The 22,601-nt window shown below is 37.6% G+C and overlaps 1 protein-coding gene and 1 long non-coding RNA gene across 4 annotated transcripts in view; one reads left to right on the top strand and one right to left on the bottom strand.

The window, feature by feature from the left end:
- The window catches only part of LOC122646276 (F-box/FBD/LRR-repeat protein At1g13570-like), a 67,792-nt gene extending 51,572 nt beyond the window's left edge, over positions 1–16,220 (top strand). The window contains exons 1-3 of one of the 3 annotated variants that reach the window (XM_043839804.1): positions 8,089–8,856; positions 8,943–9,098; positions 15,890–16,220. In XM_043839804.1, coding sequence (XP_043695739.1) covers positions 8,167–8,856; positions 8,943–9,098; positions 15,890–16,168 — 1,125 coding nt within the window. In that variant the 5' untranslated portion in view covers positions 8,089–8,166 and the 3' untranslated portion in view covers positions 16,169–16,220. Of the gene's footprint in view, positions 1–8,088; positions 8,857–8,942; positions 9,099–9,179; positions 9,503–15,889 lie in introns of those variants that run through there. The other 2 variants (XM_043839802.1, XM_043839803.1) reach the window with 2 other exon arrangements.
- On the bottom strand, positions 9,140–22,118 carry LOC122646277. Its single transcript, XR_006330584.1, has 4 exons — positions 22,033–22,118; positions 21,713–21,839; positions 19,325–19,330; positions 9,140–9,247 (listed from the first exon to the last, which is right to left on the bottom strand). It is a non-coding gene; the product is annotated as an uncharacterized LOC122646277 (long non-coding RNA).
- Positions 22,119–22,601: the final 483 nt, after the last annotated feature.

Below are 22,601 nucleotides of genomic sequence, written 5' to 3'. Positions count from 1 at the left end.
AGGTTAACCATAATTTACTTGATCCCAAAATACTACATTGTAGGTTAGGACATGTGAACTATAGGAAAATGCTCAAACTAGCTAAAACTCATAATTTACCATTAGACACTTCAATTAGATTTAACAGGATGTGAAGTGTGTGCTCAAACTAAAATAACTAGAAAACCGTTCGACCGGTTTCTAGGAGCACTCAACTTCTTGAACTTATACATTCGACATTTGTGACTTTAAAAGCTACACAACTAGAGGAGGTCGGAGTATTTGGTAACATTTATAGACGATTTTTCTAGATATTGTCATTTATACCTGTTAAAATCTAAAGATGAAGCTTTTGAAAAATTTAAAATTTTCAAGAATAGGGTAGAAAATCAGTTGAACTTGAAAATTAAAAGATTTAGAAGTGATAGGGAGGAGAATACAAATTGACAGAGTTCAAGGAATTCCGTGCCTCTGCAGCATAATCCTTGAAACTACTCGCTCCTTACTCACCTCAATCAAATGGCATAGGAAAGAAAGAACAGGACGTTAACGAGAGATGTTAAACTCCATGTTATTGACAAGTGTATGCCCTCTTGCTATTGGGGAGAAGCGATGTTATCGCAAATCACATTCTAAATAGACTACCACATTCAAAACCGACTTCTACACCTTATGAACTATGGCATAATCATCCCCGTAGATATGACACTCTTAAGGTTTGGGGTGTAGCTTATGTTAGGATATAAGACCCTAGGAGACCTAAGGTGGGAACTAGAACAAACACTTGTGTATATCTTGGTTGTGCAGAAAGTGTTGCAGGCAGGTTTTGGATCTATCAACCAATGTGGTGATAGAATCTAGGGATGCTATATTCTTTGAGGATAAATTCCTTAGAGATAAAGGCCTCGACCTTGCCTGGTTTGACCAAGTGGTTACGGAATCACCTTTGGAATCAACCAATTGTTTCGACACTACTCCCACAATGCTCCTTGAATCGAAATCTAGAAGAGTATCTACTAGAGATCGAGTACCCAAGAATTTTGGTGAGGATTTTGTGACCTACCATTTAGAGGCTGATCCATTCACCTATAAGGAAGCGATGAGATCTAGGGACTCCACTATGGAAAGAAGCCATTGATGAGGAAATGAGCTCTTTAATGCAGAATGAGACCTGCACCTTGTTGATCTCGCCTAGAGGGGCCAAGACAATAGGGTGTAAGTGGGTGCTAAGAAGAAACTTAATCCGGATGGGTCTATAGCCGGTATAAAGCACGATTAGTAGCTAAGGGCTATAAACAGTGAGAGGGATAGATTATTTTGACATCTACTCTCCGTCCGCCATTTGGCAACAATAAGGATTCTTCTTGCCATAGCATCTATTGAGCACTATGTTGTGCATCAAATGGATGTAAAACGGCTTTCCTTAATGGAGACCTAACAGAAGAAATCTACATGAACCAACCTCAAGGGTTTGTCATGGAAGGTTCTGAAAAAAGAGTTTGTAAATTAAACAAATCTCTCTATGGTCTTAAACAAACACCTAAATTGTGGCATGAGAAGTTTGACAAGACAAGAAAGAGCTTTGGTTTTCAAACCAAGAACTCGGATAAGTGCCTTTATTTTTTGTCCGAGTCAAACAAGGTCGCGATTATTTGCTTGTATGTAGACGACATGTTGATTCTAGGTTCGATCTCTCTCGTAGTGAGTGACATTAAAGATACCTTGTCCAAAGAATTCAACATGAAAGATCTTGGTGTGGTAGACACCATTCTTGGAATGAGAGTAAGCTTCAGTGAGCAAGGGATCACCCTTAATCGACTCATTACATTGAGAAGCTACTTTCTAGTTGGAGATACGATGATTGTAAACCGATTGAGACACCCTATGACTACAACAAACGGTTGAAACCTAACACAGACACCGTGAATCGTTAGATTATTCTAAACCGATTGGTAGTCTCATGTATGCAATGAGTTGCACTAGGCCGGATATAGCCTTTACGGTAGGCATGCTTGAGTCGTTCACTAGTAATCCTGGAAAAGAGCATTGGGATGCCCTATCGAGGTGATGAGATACCTTAAGGGTACTCAAGGTTATGCTTTATGTTATAATGGACATCCTCCAACTTTGGAAGGATATTCGATGCATCTTGGTGCTCGATTTGGGAGACAGCAGATCCACCGTGGTTATGTATTTACACTAGGAGGAGTAGGAGCATGGAAATCCAAAAGACACTAGTATTGCTCTCATCTATGGAATCGAAACTTTATGCTCTAGCTTCTGCGGGAGATGAAGCGAGTGGATAAAGGATCCGATTATGGATATTCCATTGAGGAGTTTTAAGTTAAACTCTATATCTATATTCTGTGATAATTAAGCAACAAAGACGATTGTGAATAACTCACTCTTTAATGGTAAGAGGAGACACATCGGTAAACAAGCCATGCTTAATTATAGAAGCGTAACAAGGGATTATCACTTTGATTGATGTGAGATCGAAGGATAATACGGCGATGCCCTTACAAAGGGATTGAACAAAGATCGAACATTCAAAACTACGGGGAGATGGGGTTAAAGACCATTTAGTCGGTCTTAACCTAACCCGATATTATTTTGAATTATTCGAATCTCATCTAGCCTTGGTAAGCATTCGGAGCTTTACATGTTTCGATAACTTAGTTAGGTTACTAAGTATGGGGTTTGTGAAACCATTCCAAACTTGATGGGGTAGCAAATTTTCATGTGAAGTCTCCTTACTTTGTTATTCCACAAAGGAATATGGAAAATGTCCGATATGTTTCAATGATATTGTGCTAGTCTTTATGTCATTCCAAATTTGATGACATGTCTTTCATAGTATGGTGTACCATTCCAAATTTGATGATACAACATAAATCTATGACTCGATATGACGAATACATATTCCAAATGGAAACATGGTATGGTCCTTATGATAGAGACTATATAGGATCGAGTTCTTGTAAAGAAACTTGATGATGATGCTTATTGTTTTTTGATTTACCTTCAGACCATATATGAAATGTACTAAGTTCTTATTGTTGAACTAGATACTATTGTGCAAATGATTGAATTCATAATATCTTATGAAATTCATAGTTGACAAATTACGAGAGAATGGCGAAGATGGAGGAGAACGGTTGAATCGGATCTCGATGAGGATGACTTACTTGATGAGTAAAGTCACATGGATTGCAAGGACTTTTTCTTTTGATTATTTCTTTTGGTTTAGCCACTTGCATGTGGAACTTGGATTTATTGTTGGGTTTAGTTTTGATCTAAAACCCTAGTTTTATTTCTTGAAGTCTACTTATTTCTTATTTGATTTATTGGATTATTGATATTCAATTTATATTGATTCAATTATCGATTGAACAATGGTTCCTATACATGTGTAATGGATATATGTAGAACATAGGAGGAGATTGTAAGGGTATTTATGTAATATCCCTTTATATGTTCTCATATAATCCTACTTGTATTAATGCCCAGCCGTGAGGGGCAATCTAGTAATTAGCCCATCTGACCTAAACCCTAGTTTTCCTATATATACTAGCTGGAGGCAGCAGTCTGGGTATTCCAAACTAGATACTCAAGGTGTAATGCTTTAAGCAACTTTGTGCTTAAAGTCTATCTTTAATCATATTTTTTGTTTCTCTGTGTGCATGGGTTGGGGTTTATATGGACAAAGAGGAAGACGATCATCATCATCAGTAACTATGATCCTCAAGGACTCGTTACAATTAGAGATTGAATCAAGTGCGAGAAGGAGAACCCTGAAAGGATTCACACCACCCACTCCTACCATACAAGCAAGGAGTCAAAGACTAGATTAAATCAGGAAAGCTAGCCAGATCAGGATAATATATATATATATATGGATGTATATATATATACAAGGGAAGGGTCCTTTTAATCTAAATTGAGGGTGGAATTAATTATCATTTTGAGATGAAAAGAGAGAGGGATTTAAACTAACCCCGTTATTTCAAGGCTAGATCGCCATAACTTATAACACCCCTTGCACCGAGACATAAAGGTGTACAAAATGACAGTTGCACCTGCATGGAAAGGAAAAAAAACTGGAGCTATGATGGTCATTTCATGCACTATTGTGTTTGGGAACACCGCACTGCACGTGTCCAGGTAACATTCTATTTCCCTATAAATATTTATCCCTATCACTTGCATCATAATACGTAGTCTAGTCCAAGAGTCCCTTTGGCCTAAATTGAGAGTAAAATTATCTTTTTGAGAGAAGATAGAGGGATTGATCCCGATCCTTGAAACTTAACGTGATTTCAAGGGTACAGAAGAATAGAAAAGAAGGAAAACAAAACATCTACGTACTTCGAACCCATGAATCTTTATTAATTAACTGAAGTTAATTGAGCCATAATAGTACATGCAAGACGGATTCCTCGTAAAGAGGTTAAACTCCGGAATTGGAATTATCATGTACTTGGATTAATCAAAGCCAATCTCTCTTCTGTGTATTATTTATTAGGTGATCTTTCCAATGACACTTGGAAGAGTTGAAAGGCCAGGAAGCCGAAAGGGTACTGATCCAGAGAGGAGAGCTGCTGTATATAAATTCTATCGTTAATCATATTTTGGTTTCTATCTCAGTTTCATTGGTTGGGTTATGTGGACAAAGAGGAAGCTAGCTTACAGTGTAGATGAAGATCATCTGTAACTGGTAGGATATATCGCTTCTACTATAAAATGTCTTCTTCTTATCTTAAAATCTCTCTTCTGTGGTATAAGTTGCATTTCTATGATAACTTGGGTCTTAATTTTTTTGTTGTTAAGAGCAGAAGCGTTTTAGTTGGTCTATTAATGTCATCTTTTTGTTGTTGGTGAAGCCTGATTTAGTCCAGAAAATGTGGCTGAGATCTTTGGAGGGCAATTTCGACCTCTAAATAGTCACGAAGTGCCGAAATCGAAATCGGGCTCGTCGAGATCTTCGAAACAAGTACCTTTTGACCTATGTGTTATGTTTTGGTCCGGCTCATGTTTTTTGGGCAACTTTGGGTTAAGGGCATTTGTGTATTTTCAGGGTTATAGCTTGCATATATAATGTTCTTTTCTCTTTGAGACAGGAGTGGACAGTGTGTAGAGTGCAAGAGAGGTTCTGTAACATTTCAGAAATAGGGAAATCTGTTCTATTGCTCAACTGTGGATGTAGCTTCCATATTGGAGGTGAACCACGTTAAATCTCTGTGTTGTGTGTTGTGTGCTCTTTTCTATTTTTCGTTTCCTTCTACCAATCGCCATTCTGGACGTTGTTTTCTTAACACTTTTCAATTACAAAGTATTTATTCACCATTGCAGGGTCGAAATGTGTCGCCGTTCTAGCCGTTCAAGTAGAGACATGTTGAGTAATCTTCCAGAGAGTATAATACTAGAACACATCTTTTCAAGTTTGTCAATTAGAGATGTGGTGAGGAGCAGTGTTCTATCAACTAAATGGAGACACAAATGGATTTCAGTTCCACATCTCATATTCAATGATGAATGCATACCAGGCTCAGTTGGTTCACTTGGTCATCGTAAACTTGTGGAAATTGTCAATCGTGTTCTCCTAATTCATAGAGGCCCAATTCTGACATTTAACATCTCTAGTTCCCATTTCAAAACCTGTTCAAACATGGACACCTGGATTTTTTCCCTCTCATTAATTCATCTAACACTGGTTCGCTGCATAATCGTACCTCCATTGACTTTCAAAGGCTTTAGCTGTCTCACAAGTTTGTTTTTCGAAGAAGTTACACTCTCTGATGCAACATTGAAATGTTTAGTTTCTTCCTGCCCTGAACTAGAAAGCTTGACATTGGAAGATATTGATGGTCCTACTCAAATTCAACTTAGCAATCCAAAACTCAAGTACTTGTATATCTGTGGAAAATTCATTCTTATATCCCTCATAGATTTCAAAAACATCTAGTCTATGCAAATTTCTATGCAGAAACTGAGGCTCTTCTTGACCAACGGAAAGCCTGCAATTTTAGAAACATGCTTGGCTTTCTACCTGGTGTTGAAGAGCTTCACTTGGAAGGCTGTTATCTACAAGTAATATAACCTTGTGATTGTCACATATACTCAGTAATTGCACAAAATCTTTTATGTTTACTTATGCACTTATGCTGCTTTCATTCCATTACAGTCCTTAGCTTTTAGTGATGCGGCACCGAGGCTTCCTTCTACTTATGATCATTTGAAGAGCATCTACTTCGACTTAAACGCAGAGGATATGGAAGAGATTTTAGTTGCTATAACTTTACTTAATAACTCCCCTAATTTTCAACAGCTTGATATCTGGGTAATTTACTTGTGACACCTTCCTTTTTGCTTTTATTTTCTTTTTTTGCTTCCTATTTTTCTTTCCTCTCATTTACTTATTCAATCCTCCAGTTGTGGCATGATAGGGAAGTTGCGATTTACTTTATTGAAAGAGTTGCTTCAATTCAAAACTCCAGAGCTTCACCACAAGCGAAAATTGTGTACTAGGACAACTTGAGAGAGAGCGACGACGAGGAGGTGGAGGAAGAAGGGGAAGACCAAGACTGAGTGCAGAAGATGGAAATGGTGGAATAACGATTCTTTGTTTATGTTGGAGAGTCGTTGCTCTTTTCTTTTGGCTTTTGTTGTGGTTTTTTCTCCTTGGTGAAAAAGACCCTAAAAATGCATAGGGGCGCTGTTGCAGGGGTGGGGTGTGCGAGGAACAAGAACAAGAAAATGTAGAAACGAAAAAGGGATTTTTGGAGGAAAAAGATGAAAAAGGGTTTTGGGATTGAAGAGGGTAAGATTATAATTAAATTATATTAAGGATATTTTTGGATTTTAAAAGTTTTGAACATGTCCACATCATCACTTAATGGTCGTTGTTAACGGTTAGGTTACCGTTGATATAATCTTATAAGGAAGGGTAAGGATAGATAATTTTCAAAACTTGGGAACTGGATTGATATTAGACAAATTTAAAGGGGGGAGGGAGGGGATGATCTTTACCCAAAAAAACAAACACAAAAAGTGAAGTGATCTTTACAAAGACCAGGTGAACCTTTTCTTTTCTTCGTCAACACGTAATAGACTTATTAAAAGAGTTGAAAGGGAAAGGCAAAAGGATAAGTAGGAAACATTTTCGTTTTGGTTGGGTTTTGTGGGCAAAGAGGAAGCTTACAGTGTAGACGATCATCAGTAACCGGTAAGATCAATCTCTCTTCTGCGGTATATTGCAGGGATAGTGCAGCGATTCCGTTCAGTGTTCAAATCTTTCTGTCTCCTGTAGTCTTTAGGGTTCTTTCCGTTTCTCTTCTCTTTTTTTGTTGATTCTCCTTTTTCCTCTTTTTTAAGAGGTCCCAGGTCTTCGTTTTGGTTGGGTTATGTGTACAAAGAGGAAGCTTACAGTGTAGACGATCCTCAGTAACCGGTAAGATCAATCTCTCTTCTGTGGTATATTGCAGGGGTAGTGCAGCGATTCTGTTCAGTGTTCAAATCTTTCTGTCTCCGGTAGTCTTTAGGGTTCTTTCCGTTTCTCTTCTCGTTTTTTGTTGATTCTCCTTTTTCCTCTTTTTTAAGAGGTCCCAGGTTGTTTAAGGGAGTTGAAAAGGTTGTTAAAATCTTTTCTGAATCAATGTAGTGGAAATTGGTCCGACAAACAGAGTTGAGGGTAAACACTTGTTCCAAGAAGCCCAAGGTTGAGGTAGCACGACCAACTGTGTGTGAGAGAGAGAGAGAGGTCGATTTAGGAGTTTTCAATGTGACTGTTTAGGTCTTGCTTGAGATGGGCTCCGAATGCATATTTTAGATTCCAATATGACTAGTGTCTGTAAACAAAGAGAGAAATTTTAAGTCTCATGCATTAGGGAACTGAATTAATTTTAGCCATTTCAGTGTAGCTTATGTGTCTATCTTTCCTCTTTGCTAATAATTTTCATTTCTATCATAACTTGCAATAGCTGTTTTGTTGCTAGGAGTAGAAGCTTTCATTAGTCTGATGTTGTCTTTTAATTACAAAGTATTTATCAAACTACTGACCATTGCAGGATGGAACTGGTTTCGTGTTCAACTAGAGACGTGTTGAGTAATCTTCCAGGCAGTATACTAGAAAACATATTTTCATACTTGTCAATTAGGGATGTGGTGAGGACCAGTGTTCTATCAACTATGTGGAGATACAAATGGATTTCACTTCCACATCTCATATTCGATGATGAATGTATACCGGGTTCAGATGGTTCAGTTGGTCATGATAAACTTGTTAAAATTGTCAATCATGTTCTCATAATGCATAGAGGCCCAATTCTGACATTTAAGATCTCTAGTTCGCATTTGAAAACCTGTTCGGAGATAGACAGTTGGATTTGTTCCCTCTCATTAAATTCTTTGACAGAATTTCAACTTCAGATTTCTAAATCCTCCAATTGTCATAGTCTTCTTCCATCTTTATTCTCCTTTAAACAACTAATTCATCTAACACTGGTTCGCTGCATAATCGTACCTCCTTTGGCGTTCAAAGGCTTTAGCTGTCTCAAAAGTCTGTTTTTTCAAGAAGTTACACTCTCCGATACAACATTGAAATGTTTGGTTTCTTCTTGCCCTGAACTACAAAGGTTGACATTGATTGATATTGATGGTCCTACTCATATTGAACTTAGCAATCCACAACTCAAGTACTTGTGTGTCTCTGGAAAATTCATTCATATATGCCTCATAGATTTAAAACTTTTAGTTGATGCACATTTTACTGCAACAACCGAGTCTTCTCCTGACCAACCGAAAACCTGCAATTTTAGCAACAGTCTTGGCTCTCTACTTGGTATTCAAGAGCTTTACTTTGGAAGGTATTTTCTAAAGGTAATAGAACTTTGTGATATTCATATTTACTCAGCAATTGCACTAAATGTTTTATGTTTACTTATGCTGCTTGCGTTCTATTACAGTCCTTAGCTGTTAGTGACGTGACAAGGAGGCTTCCTTATACTTTTGATCATTTGAAGAAAATCTCCTTTCCAATAAATACAGAGGATATGAAAGAGATTTTAGTTGCTATATGTTTACTTAATAGCTCCCCTAATTTGCATGAACTTAAAATTTGGGTAACTTACTTGTATCTCCATCAGTTTTCCTTTCTACATTCCTATGGTTCTTTCCTCTCTTTAACTTGTTCAATCCTCTAGTTCTGGAAAAATAGGGAATCTGCGATTTTTCCTGTCATGGATCTACAAGAAGCAAAGGATCAGTTGGACTCTACATTCAACAAACTCCGGGTCGCAAATATTACTTCTGTCCATGGCATGGAAATTGAATTGGTACTCGTCAAATTTATCCTTGCCAATTCTCCAGTGCTTGAGACAATGAATATCAGTCATGTAATAAGGGATGCTAACAAAGTCAATACTTTGTCGAAAGAGTTGCTTCGATTCAAAAGAGCTTCACCACTAGCAGAAATTGTGTACTTGGGACCCTGAAACTTGATAGAAGTGATCCAAGTTGATGACCAGTTGAATTCCTTTCCAGCCCCCCCCCCCCCCCCCTCCCCCACCTTATAAGTATCTTAGCATTTTGTCTGAGGTTGTCATCCATGTAAATGACGCCATTTAGGTAGGATTTTCCTGAGTTTCTATCGATGTTGTTATGCTCTTTTATTTACTATTTTTTTTTAATTAATTGTCTCTACAATGATCCATGTGAGGTCACATTTACATTCATGTTGCCAATGGAAACTAGTGACCAAGGCTTGATTTTCATTGTTCTGTGGGTTCCTAATGATTATATGTTTGCTAGAAAATTTACAGTTGTTTTTTAAAGCTTTTCACTTGATAAATACTCCATTTACGCATTGTAGACTTTTGGAGTATAACATGTAAGCTCTTTTAGTGTTTGGAAGAAAGTTTGTAGAATGATTTCAGCAATATCTAATAGGATTTTATATGGTTGGTAGAAGCAATGTTAGATCATGTAGCTTAGGGACCATTGAACTTGAATACTTCAAGGGCAGCAAATGGAGCAATGCAATGTCCTATGGGAAGATATGGCCAGTGCCCTTTACTCAATACAGATGATGCTGGGATATGAAGTATATCAGAAACATTGCAACCAAATATGTTATGCTATGTTGGGTCAATGGGGGTAGCAGACACAACTGAAGCATATAACTTAGAGCAAGGATGACAGCATATAACTTAGAGCAAGAATAACACTGACTGTACAATGTGAGGCGTGAGGTATTCATTGATGTAATATGTACTGTTATGGCTGCTTACATCTCTACTGCTGAGCTTCTGTCTTTGATAAAACTTTTGTTTATTCATAAAAATGAATTAATAATAAACCAAAACAAAAAGAAACATTACTTTACGTAGCAGACAAGTAAAAGAAGAGATTGAAAGTGGATCGATCTCTGACTTCTAACGGAGAAGTAAACTAGGAAGTTGGTGTTGTACAAGGAATCAAGTCAGCCAACCGATGGCTTTGTATTGATGCAGAATTGGGACCTAAAGTTTCGTACATTTTAGATTGATCAACTGGAATTGTTTTCTGCTGTGTGAGTTTCTCTTTCAGATGCTTCTCTCTCTGTCAGTGTTTTTCCCTTGCAGGCTTATTTCTCGAAGAAAACAGAGCCCCTGACCTGATGTATCTGGCCATCCATTCTAATGATTTTAGAAGATATTTTAATCCCTTTATCCCTTTTTTTCTTGTTCTTTTTTTTGCATAAAAATGTAATCACACAAATCACACACCAATCCTAAAAGTTAACCAATTTTTAAGACTGTGGAATGACAAATATACATAACAAACACCACATACACAACCGATGTGGCACTAAACTTTAATGTCTTTATCTAGTTTCGCTCTTTCTCCCATTTTTTTCTCCAATTTCTTCCTTTTTCCTTTTTTGTCTCTAATCTCTCTCTTTCAATTCGACTACTTTGTCTCAAGAAGCAACGGAATCCAAAACCAGCAGAGTTTGTGATCAGTATAATTGTTGGTGTTGATGTTAGTGAAGAAGAAATCATTGAAGGGCATTCTCTTAAGATGGTTATAATAGTAGTTTTGGAGCTGAATCCTCCTCTTGACAGAGAAAGTCAAGAGAGATTGGGGAGAGCAGGGTATCACGGTGGAGGCATGGGTGGGGGATCATAGTGGAATTGTCGGTGGGGTGATGCAATGACGCAGCACCCTTCGGCTGTGGCCTCTTCTATTGAGAGGAAGCTAAAGAGAGGGAGGAGGCAGCGAGGGGGTGTGGCTGCTATGAATGTTCACAGAGAAGGAAGGAGTGGGTGGAGGCAAAAGGAGGGGGTGGGGGTGGGGGGGGGGGGGTTGCGGCTACTCTTTGATGCTGCCTGCAATGGGTTGGGGAGGTGGTCTGCAAGGCAGTGGTGGGATTAGTCTGCTGGGTGGTGAGAGGGCAGGGGAGGGATGGCTTTGGGTTGGGTTGGGTTGGGTTGGGTTGGGGGAGCGGAATACGGAGAAGAGGGAGAGGAAGGAGAGGAGAAATTACAAAAAAATATCCATACCTTATGAAGTTGATAAGTAGAGTGCTTTAGGTAAATAAGTCTGATTACAACCATGGAAGAAAAACTCGATCACAACCTGTCGAAACCACCGAGTTAACTTGGTTTCGTAGGTTTCTGAGACGAGTTGAAGGGAGTTTTTCTAAAATCCCTGAATTGGATCGGGTTTCAACTGTTTTCGACCACATTTTGGTGGTTTCAACACATATGCCCATCAAAACTAGGGGAATCTTGGTTCGAAACTAGAATATACAGGTATTTATGCTTGGAATTGTCGGAAATCAGGACAGACACTTAGATGTTACTTAAGATATTATTCATAAATGAGCAAATACCTCATATTTGAATCGACTAAAAATAGTTAAAAAATCAAATTCCAAAAGAAAACAAAGTCAATCCCCTAGTTCAAGAACAAAAACTAGATTTTCTACAGTAGGTGTAATTTTCAATTTTCTAATTCTGGATTTTTTCTCAAATCTAAAAATTTCATAAATCTTAATAGGGTAAAGCATTGTCAAACCAAAAGTGCGGTAAAACATTCATTTGTTTTGATATCCAAAAAAATATTTTCATTCAAAACGATTTTAACAATATTTGCGCACACCAAATTAAGTTTGATCGGTACATAACTCTTTCAATATAAATCAGATTTAAGCAATCTTGGACTGGTTGGAAAGCTATCAAAACAAAACTTTCTAATAAATCCAAGATTGCTTAAATCTCATTTATATTGAAGGATTTATGTTCCGATCAAACCTACTTCGATACCATATCCAAGAACAATATACAGTATCAAATTAACTTGGATCAAAACCACAAGTAATATTTTAGTGTTCTCTATGTGAAACTAATGCATGGATTGAGTTTAAAATGTAAAAAATATGCAACACAATAAGAATCAGGACAAAAAAACAACTTCTGGGCTTCAAAACCAAGGCTCAAGTTAGTCTGGAGAAAGTCCTAGGTTTCGATCGAGATATGATCGAAACTGAGATGAACTTGTTTTCTGACTAGTCGAAATTTAATCGAAACCCGATTTTTAGAACCTTGATTACAACAATATATTATAACTGGGTTGGGTATAAACAGATTTATCCTTGAGTAATATGTATAATGACAATATATATTCTCATTTAGAAAGAAAAATATGTTATACTAAAAAGGATAAAGAAAACTAAGGTTACAAATCTTATGACACCTCAAAGTATGTCAATACGAAAATCAATTTAAAACTTGGATCTAATTTCATGAAGCCAAGTTGAAAATGATGCAACCAATTGCTAGACAATCAGTACCAATGGCACGCATCAAACATGTAGGGGTGCTTAAGTTGAAAAATGTTGCATTTAATTGACTGAATTGCATCATCTAAGCCTTCTGAAAGCAGTCGAAGGTGGAGAAGATGGAAGATATGTGTTGTTCCTCCAAGTGGATTAGCCACTTAGGTAATTCACTAAACAAATCCCCTTTGTATTAGGCTAGTTTGTTGATTTGAGTTGAAATGCCTTGCTTAATTTGTTATCTCTTAAGTTCATACATTGTATGGGCTATCAGGTGGGTGCCTAGAAGGTGTTTGATTGGGGTTGTAGAGCTTGTAGGATTAAAGCCAGAGAACTTTCTGGAATGTAAGGGCAATTAAAATTGAGGAGTGTATCGAACAAATACGAAACTCTAAAGGGTATTGCTCCATGGATGTAGGTTATTTTTCGAACCACATATATTTGGTGTTGTGGGTGTTTTATATTGGATATAGAAGCGTGTGTACACTTTGTAGGATGGGTGTGCATAATGCAGTAGACCTGACTACTTTGTTGTAGTGTGCACACGATTGTATGTTTGACATTGTGCCTAAGACAAGGGGGTGGTTCGGTTCGGGTTCTGTTCGATTTTTTTCAGTTTCAATTTGAGCTTTAGGGAAACCGAAACCGAACCAATAAGGACTTTTTGGTTTCTGTTCGGTTTGTGCTATCGATTTCAATTCGGTTCGGTTTGAAAACTGGGTATAGACTGGTTTTGGGTATGGATTAGGTCGGGTTTTTAGGGTTTGGGGGTCAGTTTCAGTGTTTAATTCGATTCGAGTTCAGTCCTATCGGTGTCCCATTGGTTTAACCCAAACCGAGCTGAAACCGAATGGTGTTCTAACCCACAAACCGAAGCTGAACCGATAAGGCCTCGGTTCAGTTTGGATCGGGCTCGATCAAGCTAAGCTAGTTTGATCTGTTCAGTTTAGTTTTTGACACCCTTACCATGAGACCATACAACTAATACAGTTATCATCACGGTTAGTTCGGGGTGGAATTTTTAACTATACTGATTCACCCTCTCTTAGTGTTGATGTTGGTTCATCATATAATGCATGAGACAAGTTAGCCAGCCAACAAAAGTTAACGTACATAAACTTTATGTTTGACATTGTTGTTACAAAAATAAAAACAAACAATAAAACATATTTGCCGAGTGCATAAAAAATCTGACCTAAATTAACACTCCCCCAATGGAGTCAGCCAATTAGAGATTGACTCAAGTGCTAATTAAGAGATAAATTAAATAGGTAACACTATCTTACCAAACTACGCCCAGCTCAAGTGTATCGCAAGTAATTGCCACGTACTCCTACCAGACTCAAAACTGGAATCTACCTTGCCGCACACCACTCCTACTCCTACTCCTACTCCTACTCCTACTCCTACCATAAAAAGATTTAAATCAGGAAAGCTAGTTAGATCACGATAATATATGGAAGTATATATACAAGGGTCCTATCCCTCTAAATTGAGGGTAGAATTAATTATCTCTTTTTGAGATGGGAAGAGAGAGGGATTTCAACTAATTAACCGTGAGAGTTCAAGCCTAGACTGCTAAAGAAGCATACAAATTAAGAAGAAGCTTATATACAGTGTTGACGATCGATCATCAGTAACTGGTAGGATTACTTCTACCATAGCTCGTATTCTTCTCTTAGATCTACTAAATTAATTGCAGGGAGAGTTCTGACTGTGACTGTTTGGGTCATGTCGAGAGATGGGCTCCAACCCTTTAGGGGGAACTAAATTATTTTCGCCATGCCCTCATGTATGGGTATGGCGGAAATTTCGTTTTCCTTTTGTGTCATGGCATGCATTCTCATTGGTTGAGGTGCCAAAAAACAGTCCTCGTTTTTATAATATAAAAAATCGGGTTTCTATAACAAAGTATTTACCAAACTGCTGACCTTTGCAGGATTGAAATGGCTCCATATTCGAAAACTCGAGACATGTTGAGTAATCTTCCAGAGAGTATAATACTAGAAAACATATTTTCAAGATTGTCAATTAGAGACGTGGTGAGGACAAGTATTCTATCAACTATGTGGAGATACAAATGGATTTCAGTTCCCCATCTCATATTCAATAATGATTGTATTCCAGTAGGTTCATCTCGTTCAGTTGGTCATGAGAAACTTGTGAAAATTGTCAATCATGTACTCCTAACTCATAGAGGCCCAATTCTGACATTTAACATCTCTAATTCCTATTTGCAAACCTGTTCAGAGATAGACAGCTGGATTTTTTCCCTCTCATTAAATTCTGTTACAGAATTTCACCTTCAACTTTCTATTCCCTTCGGTGGTCATAGTATTCCTCCATGTTTGTTCTCCTTCAAACAATTGACTTGTCTAAAACTGTCTTCCTCCATAATCGAGCCACCTCCTTCATCATTCAAAGGCTTTAGCTGTCTCACAACTCTGTTTTTTTATAATGTTACACTCTCTGATGCAACATTGAAGTGTTTAGTTTCTTCCTGCCCTGAACTAGAAAGCTTGACATTGGAAGATATTGATGGTCCTACTCAAATTCAACTTACCAATCCAAAACTCAAGTACTTGAATATCTGTGGAAAATTCATTCTTATATCCCTCATAGATTTAAAACATCTAGTCTATGCAAATTTCTATGCAGAAACTGAAGCTCTTCCTCACCAACAGAAAGCCTGCAATTTTAGCAACATGCTTGGCTCTCTACCTGGTATTCAAGAGCTTCACTTGGAAGGCTGTTATCCACGAGTAATATAATATAACCTTGTGATTGTCATATTTACTGAGTAATAATTGCACAAAATCTTTTATGTTTACTTATGCTTCTTGCATTCTATTACAGTACTTAGTTTTTAGTGATGCGGCACCGAGGCTTCCTTCTACTTATGATCATTTGAAGAGCATCCACTTGCACTTAAACGCAGAGGATATGAAAGAGATTTTAGTTGCTATAACTTAATCACTCCCCTAATTTGCAAGAGCTTGATATCTTGGTAACTTACTTGTGACACCTTCCTTTTGGCCTTTTTGCCTTCGTATGATTCTTTGCTAGCTCTCATTAACTTATTCAATCCTCCAGTTGTGGCATGATAGGGAATCTGCGATTTTACCTATCATGGATCTGCAAGAAGCAAAGGATCAGTTGAAGTCTACATTCAACAAACTCCGGGTTGTAGATATTTCCGATGCCCTTGGCACGGAAATTGAATTGCTACTCATTAAATTTGTCCTTGCCAATTCTCCAGTACTTGAGACAATGAAAATCAGTCATGCAATAGAGGACACTAACAAAGTATTTACTTTGTTGAAAGAGTTGCTTCAATTCAAAAGAGCTTCACCACAAGCGAAAATTGTGTAATTGAACGACTTGAGTTCCTAAAAGTGATCCAAGTTGATGACCACTTGAGTTACCTTCATGCCCCCTCCCCCTCCCTTTTTAAACTGTTTTAGACTCTTTGTATTAGGTGTCTGAGGTCATATTTGTATGTTTAAGAGCATCCATGTTGCCAATGGAAACTAGTGACAAAGGTTTGATTTTTCTTGTTTTGTGGGATCCTAATGATAGCACTCATCTCGCTCCCCCTTTTTTATTCATTTTATGTTTGGTAAAAATTTCAATTGTTTTCTAAAGCTTTTTACTTAATTAATTTTGATTTGGCAGTGATAGCACTCATCTCTCTCCCCCTTTTCTATTGATTTTATGTTTGTTAGAAGCTTTCATTTGTTTTCTAAAGCTTTTCACTTAATTAATTCTTCATGCAGCCTTGGTATGCTCGGCCTGGCTAGTAACCTGGGTTTCAATCGAATAAACACAACACAATTGTAGAGGGTGGGAGGGAAAACTCTCTTGAGCTCCAGAAACTAAGGTCTCAAATTTCATTCCAATAATCACTACTTTCATTGTCCCAACAAGCTACATTAAATAGAAAAGAAAACTCTAAATCTCAAATCCTATTGCTATTGATCCTATGACTGAGATTTTATAGAGACAATAAGCCTAATCAAGATAACCCTTAACTGATGGGATCCTTGACACAATATTGCTATTAAAATAAAAAAGAAATTATCCTAAGATTTTATTAACAATAATAAAAGTAACCTAAATAAAAGCAATTAGATGCAATCACAAGGACTGCCAAAATCGTGGTTAAGATATTTTCCATTTGTGGCTGCCATGTGTGGTTTCGATTGCTAATAACCTTTTCTTAATGGATCAAGGAATAAATCATATGCAAATTATATTTGATAAGCTTTCCAACTTGAGTGGTGTCCATGTGGGCTTTTCATATTAAAACCCAATCAAGGGGAGCTCTAAATCGGGGAAGGCTTGGCTAATTCCTTTCCACAGTTTTGGCTTTCTTCTTTGGGAATGTGGATCTCATCCAATTGATTTCCTTATTTGTAAAGATAGGATCATCCTTATTTAAACTAAATCCTCCCAAATTGTGATACTATCAAAATGGGAGAGATTCTTGATTAATTGCAATCAACCAAAAATAGTAGGTGCATCAATCAAAAGGATTGGACCCTTAACCTTGGCCAGGTGTGTTGGACCCTTAATCTTGGTCAGATGTACTCGATTCTTCTTGGCCTTGTTATGGGCTATCCTAGCCGATCTCCTTATGGCCGTGGTATGCTCGGCCTGGCTGATAACCTGAGCTTCATATTGCAAGGTTGCTTAAATTCTCCATTAGGTATTGTGGACTTTGGATTATGACACCGTTCCATTTCAGTAAAAGAGGCTAGGTATGCCATTTTGGTTTTTTGGAAGAAAGTTTGTAGAGAGAGATTTCAGCTATGCCTAATAGGATTTTATATGGTGGGTGCCCTTTATTCAATACAAAACAGATTAGAATATGAGATATATTAGAAACATTGAAGCCAAGTAATGTTATGCTATGTAGGGTCAATGTTTCTAATATAGCTCAAATTCCATATCTAAATGTTGACCATGTCGAATTCCAAGATGTATCTGCAAACCATGGTTTGAGTAATCAATATTGGATCGCTCAATTTATATCAATTTTGGTGCTGGTGGTGACCAATATCGATTCCTCCCCAATCATTGATGGATCAGTACGGACAACGAGAAAAATGTTAGAAAGTCCAATTTTTTTTTTACGGATCTGGATCGGTATCGGCGGTATGTCATCGGATACCGATTACTAGAACCTTGTTGCATACCCCGTTGTTGGGAATGCTCAGCAACAACCCCACAAACCATTTCATACGTTGTACTATTTAACTGTCCACCAACGAACCGCATGAACAACTACTCATTTATACGGTTATGCCTTCCCTCCAATTTGGTTAATGTGGGGCATATCCCGTTTTAATTAGGGGCCTCTCATTTCTCTCTTTAAGCATATTTTAAAGGGGTTCTAGGGGACTACTTATTTTTTGTATAACTAATTTTTCCTTTTTTTGTTTTTTTAATATAATTACTTATCAAAAAAAAAAAAGAAGAATGAGAACCCACTAGGGAGAGGGAGAGGGAGATGGAGATGTTGAAACAAGATTTGGCATTGATTGATTGACTCATTTCCTTTGGATCGGTTTTCTGAGTTGATGACCTCAAATCTTTTGACATTGATTGGTCTACTCATTTTCTTTGGATCGGTTTTCTTAGTTGATGATCTCAGACCTTAATCTAAGGGGTATTGCTCTGTGGATGTAGGTTAATTTTCCAACCATGTATATTTGGTGTTGTAAGTGTTTTATATTGGATATAGAAGTTGTGTACGCTTTGTAGGACGAGTGTGCATATTCCGATAAACCTGACCACTTTATTGTAGCATACACACGATTGTATGTTTGACATTGTGCTTGAGATAAGGGTGTCAGTCGGGCAGTTCGATCCGGGTTCTGTTCGGTTTTTTTCGGTTTCAATGTGAGCTTCAGGGAAATCGAAACCGAACCAATAAGAACTTTTCGGTTCAATTCGGTTAGGAGTCAGGTTCAGTTCGGTTTGTGCTATCGGTTTCAATTTGGTTCGGTTCGGTTTGAAAATCAGGTATAGATTGGTTTTGGTTTGGGGGTCGGTTTCAATGTTCGATTTGATTCAAGTTTGGTCCTATCGATGTCCCGTCAGTTTAGCCCAAACCGAACCAAAACCGAATGGTGCTCTAACCCGCAAACCAAAGCTAAACCGATAAGGCTTAGGTTCTGTTTGGATCGGGCTTGATTGAGCTAGGCATCAAAACGGGTTTAAACTTGACATGTCTTGGGGGGCGGCTTTGGGGTCTATCTATGCACCAAATTTCAGCTCCATCTAAGCAGTCATATGGCACAATATATATCATATCATATCATACTATCATACTATCTACTAATATATATTATATGGGGCAATTATTATCAGTATCCTACACTTAACTTATATTTACTGAAACTATCTTGCTTTTAAACTTTTACATCTCCTTGTACCCTCATATTTTTAAATACCCAGACTACCCTTCCTTTTCAACTAGTAACATACTAAACTTTTACATCTCCCCCCCTCCCCTCCCTACACGTGCACCTACAGTCCTACACCTTTCTAAATCTTCGGTAAGATCTCTCAGCTCTCCATTTATTTCTATCATTATCTCCTCCTTATTTCACGTACTAAATGATCTCCCCTCTTCGTCACACCACTCCACTTACTAGGAAACCATATATATTCCAACTTCTTCCTCGTTGGATTTCCTTTTCTCTCTCACGTTTTCCCCTCTTCATCACATCACTCCTCTCGTTAGAAAACTTTACATATTCCAAATTCTTCATTTAGAGACCTGAGTCCTATTGATCTCTATAATATAATCTTTATCTCAAAGGGAGGTTTTTGATTTCGACTTTATAAATTCTATCTCAGTCTGACTCCTCCAAGAACGCTTTAGTTACAACTAAAGTTCAGAAATTGAAAAACAAAGTGAAGTTGGTGCGAAATTCAGAAATTGAAAGACAAAGTGATCGAAGTTGGTGCGTTCCTTTCTTTCATTTTTCTATTTTTCATTTATTTTTATTTTTATACAAGGGTTTTGTTGTGGTGTTCTGTGAGGGTAATCATCCAAGTAGAACAGAACATGATACGATACTCTAATTGTTTAATTAAAGGCTTAAACCCTACCTATTTCTTCTTCTTCGATGGAGATGGAGTCTCTTACCAGGTCCAATTTGGTATATTACAGCATTGGGTCATGTTGAGAGATGGGCTCCAAATTCTTATTTTGGATTCCAATATTATTACTATTTGTGTCCTGTAAACAAAGGGAGAGATTTTTAAGTCTCATGCTTTAGGGATTTAAATTATTTTAGCCATTTCAGTGTTGCTCATTTCTCTGTTTTTCCTCTTTGCTAATAATTTGCATTCCTAAGAGTAGAAGTTTTCATTGGTCTGATGTTGTGGCGCTGTTCTTTGTGCTGCAGCGCAGCCTGCGCTCAGGCACATGCGGGTGGGTGTAATAACCACCCTACCCCCTGCATAGGCTGCCTATGTGCCTGGGCGCAGGCTGTGCTACGGCACAGAAAAGATTCTCCCTAAATTATTTTAGCCATTTCACTGTTGCTCATGTCTCTGTTTTTCCTCTTTACTAATAATTTGCATTCCTAGGAGTAGAAGTTTTCATTGGTCTGATGTTGGTTTTTTATAATAATCAGAAATCTGGTTTCAATAACAAAGTATTTAATTATCAAACTAATTAATGACCATTAATTGCAGGATGGAAATGGCTCGAGACAGGTTAAGTAAGCTTCCAGACAGTATACTAGAAAAAGTTTTTGCATATTGTTCAATTAGAGATGTGGTGAGGAGCAGTGTTCTATCAACTAATTGGAGATACAAATGGATTTCAGTTCCACATCTCATGTTCAATGATGATTGTATACCACCAGGTTATTCAGATGGTTCAGTTCATCATGATAAACTCGTGAAAATTGTCAATCATGTTCTCCTAATTCATAGAGGCCCAATTCTGACATTTAAGATATCTAGTTGGATTATTTCCCTCTCATTAGATTCTTTGACACAATTTAAACTTCAGCTTTCTAAATCCTCCCTTCATAGTGTTCCTTCATGTTTATTGTCCTTTAAAAAACTGATTCATCTATCACTGGTTTACTGCATAATCCTCTTACCTCCTTTGACGTTCAGAGGCCTTAGCTGTCTCACAAGTCTGTTTTTGAAAGAAGTTGCATTCGTTGATGAAACATTGAAATGTTTGGTTTCTTCCTGCCCTGAACTAGAAAGATTGACTTTGATTGATGTTGATGGTCTTACTCATATTGAACTTAGCCATCCAAAACTCAAGTACTTTTATATCTCTGGAGAATTCATTGTTATATCCCTCAAAGATTTAAAACTTTTAGTTTATGCATATCTTAATGCAACAAGTAAGGAAAACCTGCAATTTTAGCAACACTCTTGGTTCTCTACTTGGTACTCGAGAGCTTTACTTGTAAGGCTATTTTCTACAGGTAATAAATAAATAAAACCTTGTGATTTTCATATTTACTCATCAATTGCACAAAACAAAATCTTTTATGTTTACTTCTACTTGCATATTCTATTACAGTCCTTAGCTGTCAATGATGTGCCAAGGAGGCTTCCTTCTACTTATAATCATTTGAAGAGCACCTTCTTCCCATTAAACGCAGAGGATATGGTAGAGATTTTAGTTTCTATATTTTTACTTATTAACTCCCCTAATTTGCAAAAGCTTAAAATTCTGGTAACTTGCTTGTACCACCAACCTTTTTCCTTATTTTTGCCTTGCTATGATTCTTTGCTCACTTTAACTTATTCAATCCTTCAGCTCTGGCATAGTAGGAAATCTGCGATTGTTCCTATCATAAATCTGCAAAGAGCAAAGGATCTGTTCGAGTCTACATTCAACACAGTCCGAGGTGTACATATGGAGTCTACATTCAACAAACTCCGAGTCGTAGATATTTCTAAAATCTTTGGCATGGAAATTGAATTGATACTCATTAAAATTATCCTTGCCAATTCTCCAGTGCTTGAGACAATGAAAATCAGTCATGCAATGGATCTTTATCACCTCCAGTTTGCTGACCGGCCCAGTTCCCCAGTTCCTCTAACAAAGGGGGGCTGAAATGACCTCTCTACCCATGCCCAAACACCCTGCCCGGGTGGGGTCCACCATCCCCCTATTAGAGGAACTGGGGAACTGGGCCGGTCAGCAAACTGGAGGTGATAATTTTCCGTCATGCAATACATGACACTAACAAATTATTGACTTTGTCAAAAGAGTTGCTTCGATTCAAGAGAGCTTCACCACAAGCGGAAATTGTGTACTGTGACCCTTAGAGTGATCCAAGTTGATGATCACTTGAGTTCCATTCAAACCCCCCACCTCTTATTTTTTAAGTATTAGGTGTCTCAGATCACATTCATATGATTTGGCAGTTCATTTTATGTTTGCTAGAAAATTTTCAGTTTTCTTAATTAATTCTCCATTTAGGCATGGTGGACTTTTGGATTATGACACCCTTCCATCTTAATTAATTCTCCATTTTGAGGGCTTTTTGAGCCCAGTTTTTTGCAATGGTTTTCTAAGGACGAGGATAATACAACTAAAGTGCCGAAGAGAGCTTGAGAGTGGATAATCCACTTGGAAGAACAACATCAATCTTCTACTGCTTCTAGAAGACTCAGATGATGCAACTCAGTCAATTACAGGCAACCCAGATGATCCCAATAATGAAAACAATGAAGAATTCATATTCCAGCCCCCCTTGTTAGAGGAACTGGGGAACTAGGCCGGATAGGAAACTGGAGGTGATAAAAATCC

Source organism: Telopea speciosissima, chromosome 11, assembly GCF_018873765.1.
Source record: "Telopea speciosissima isolate NSW1024214 ecotype Mountain lineage chromosome 11, Tspe_v1, whole genome shotgun sequence".
Classification (NCBI taxonomy): Eukaryota; Viridiplantae; Streptophyta; class Magnoliopsida; order Proteales; family Proteaceae; genus Telopea; species Telopea speciosissima.
Note: the sequence above shows the minus strand (reverse complement) of the source record. Positions and strands in the feature narration are given on the sequence as shown.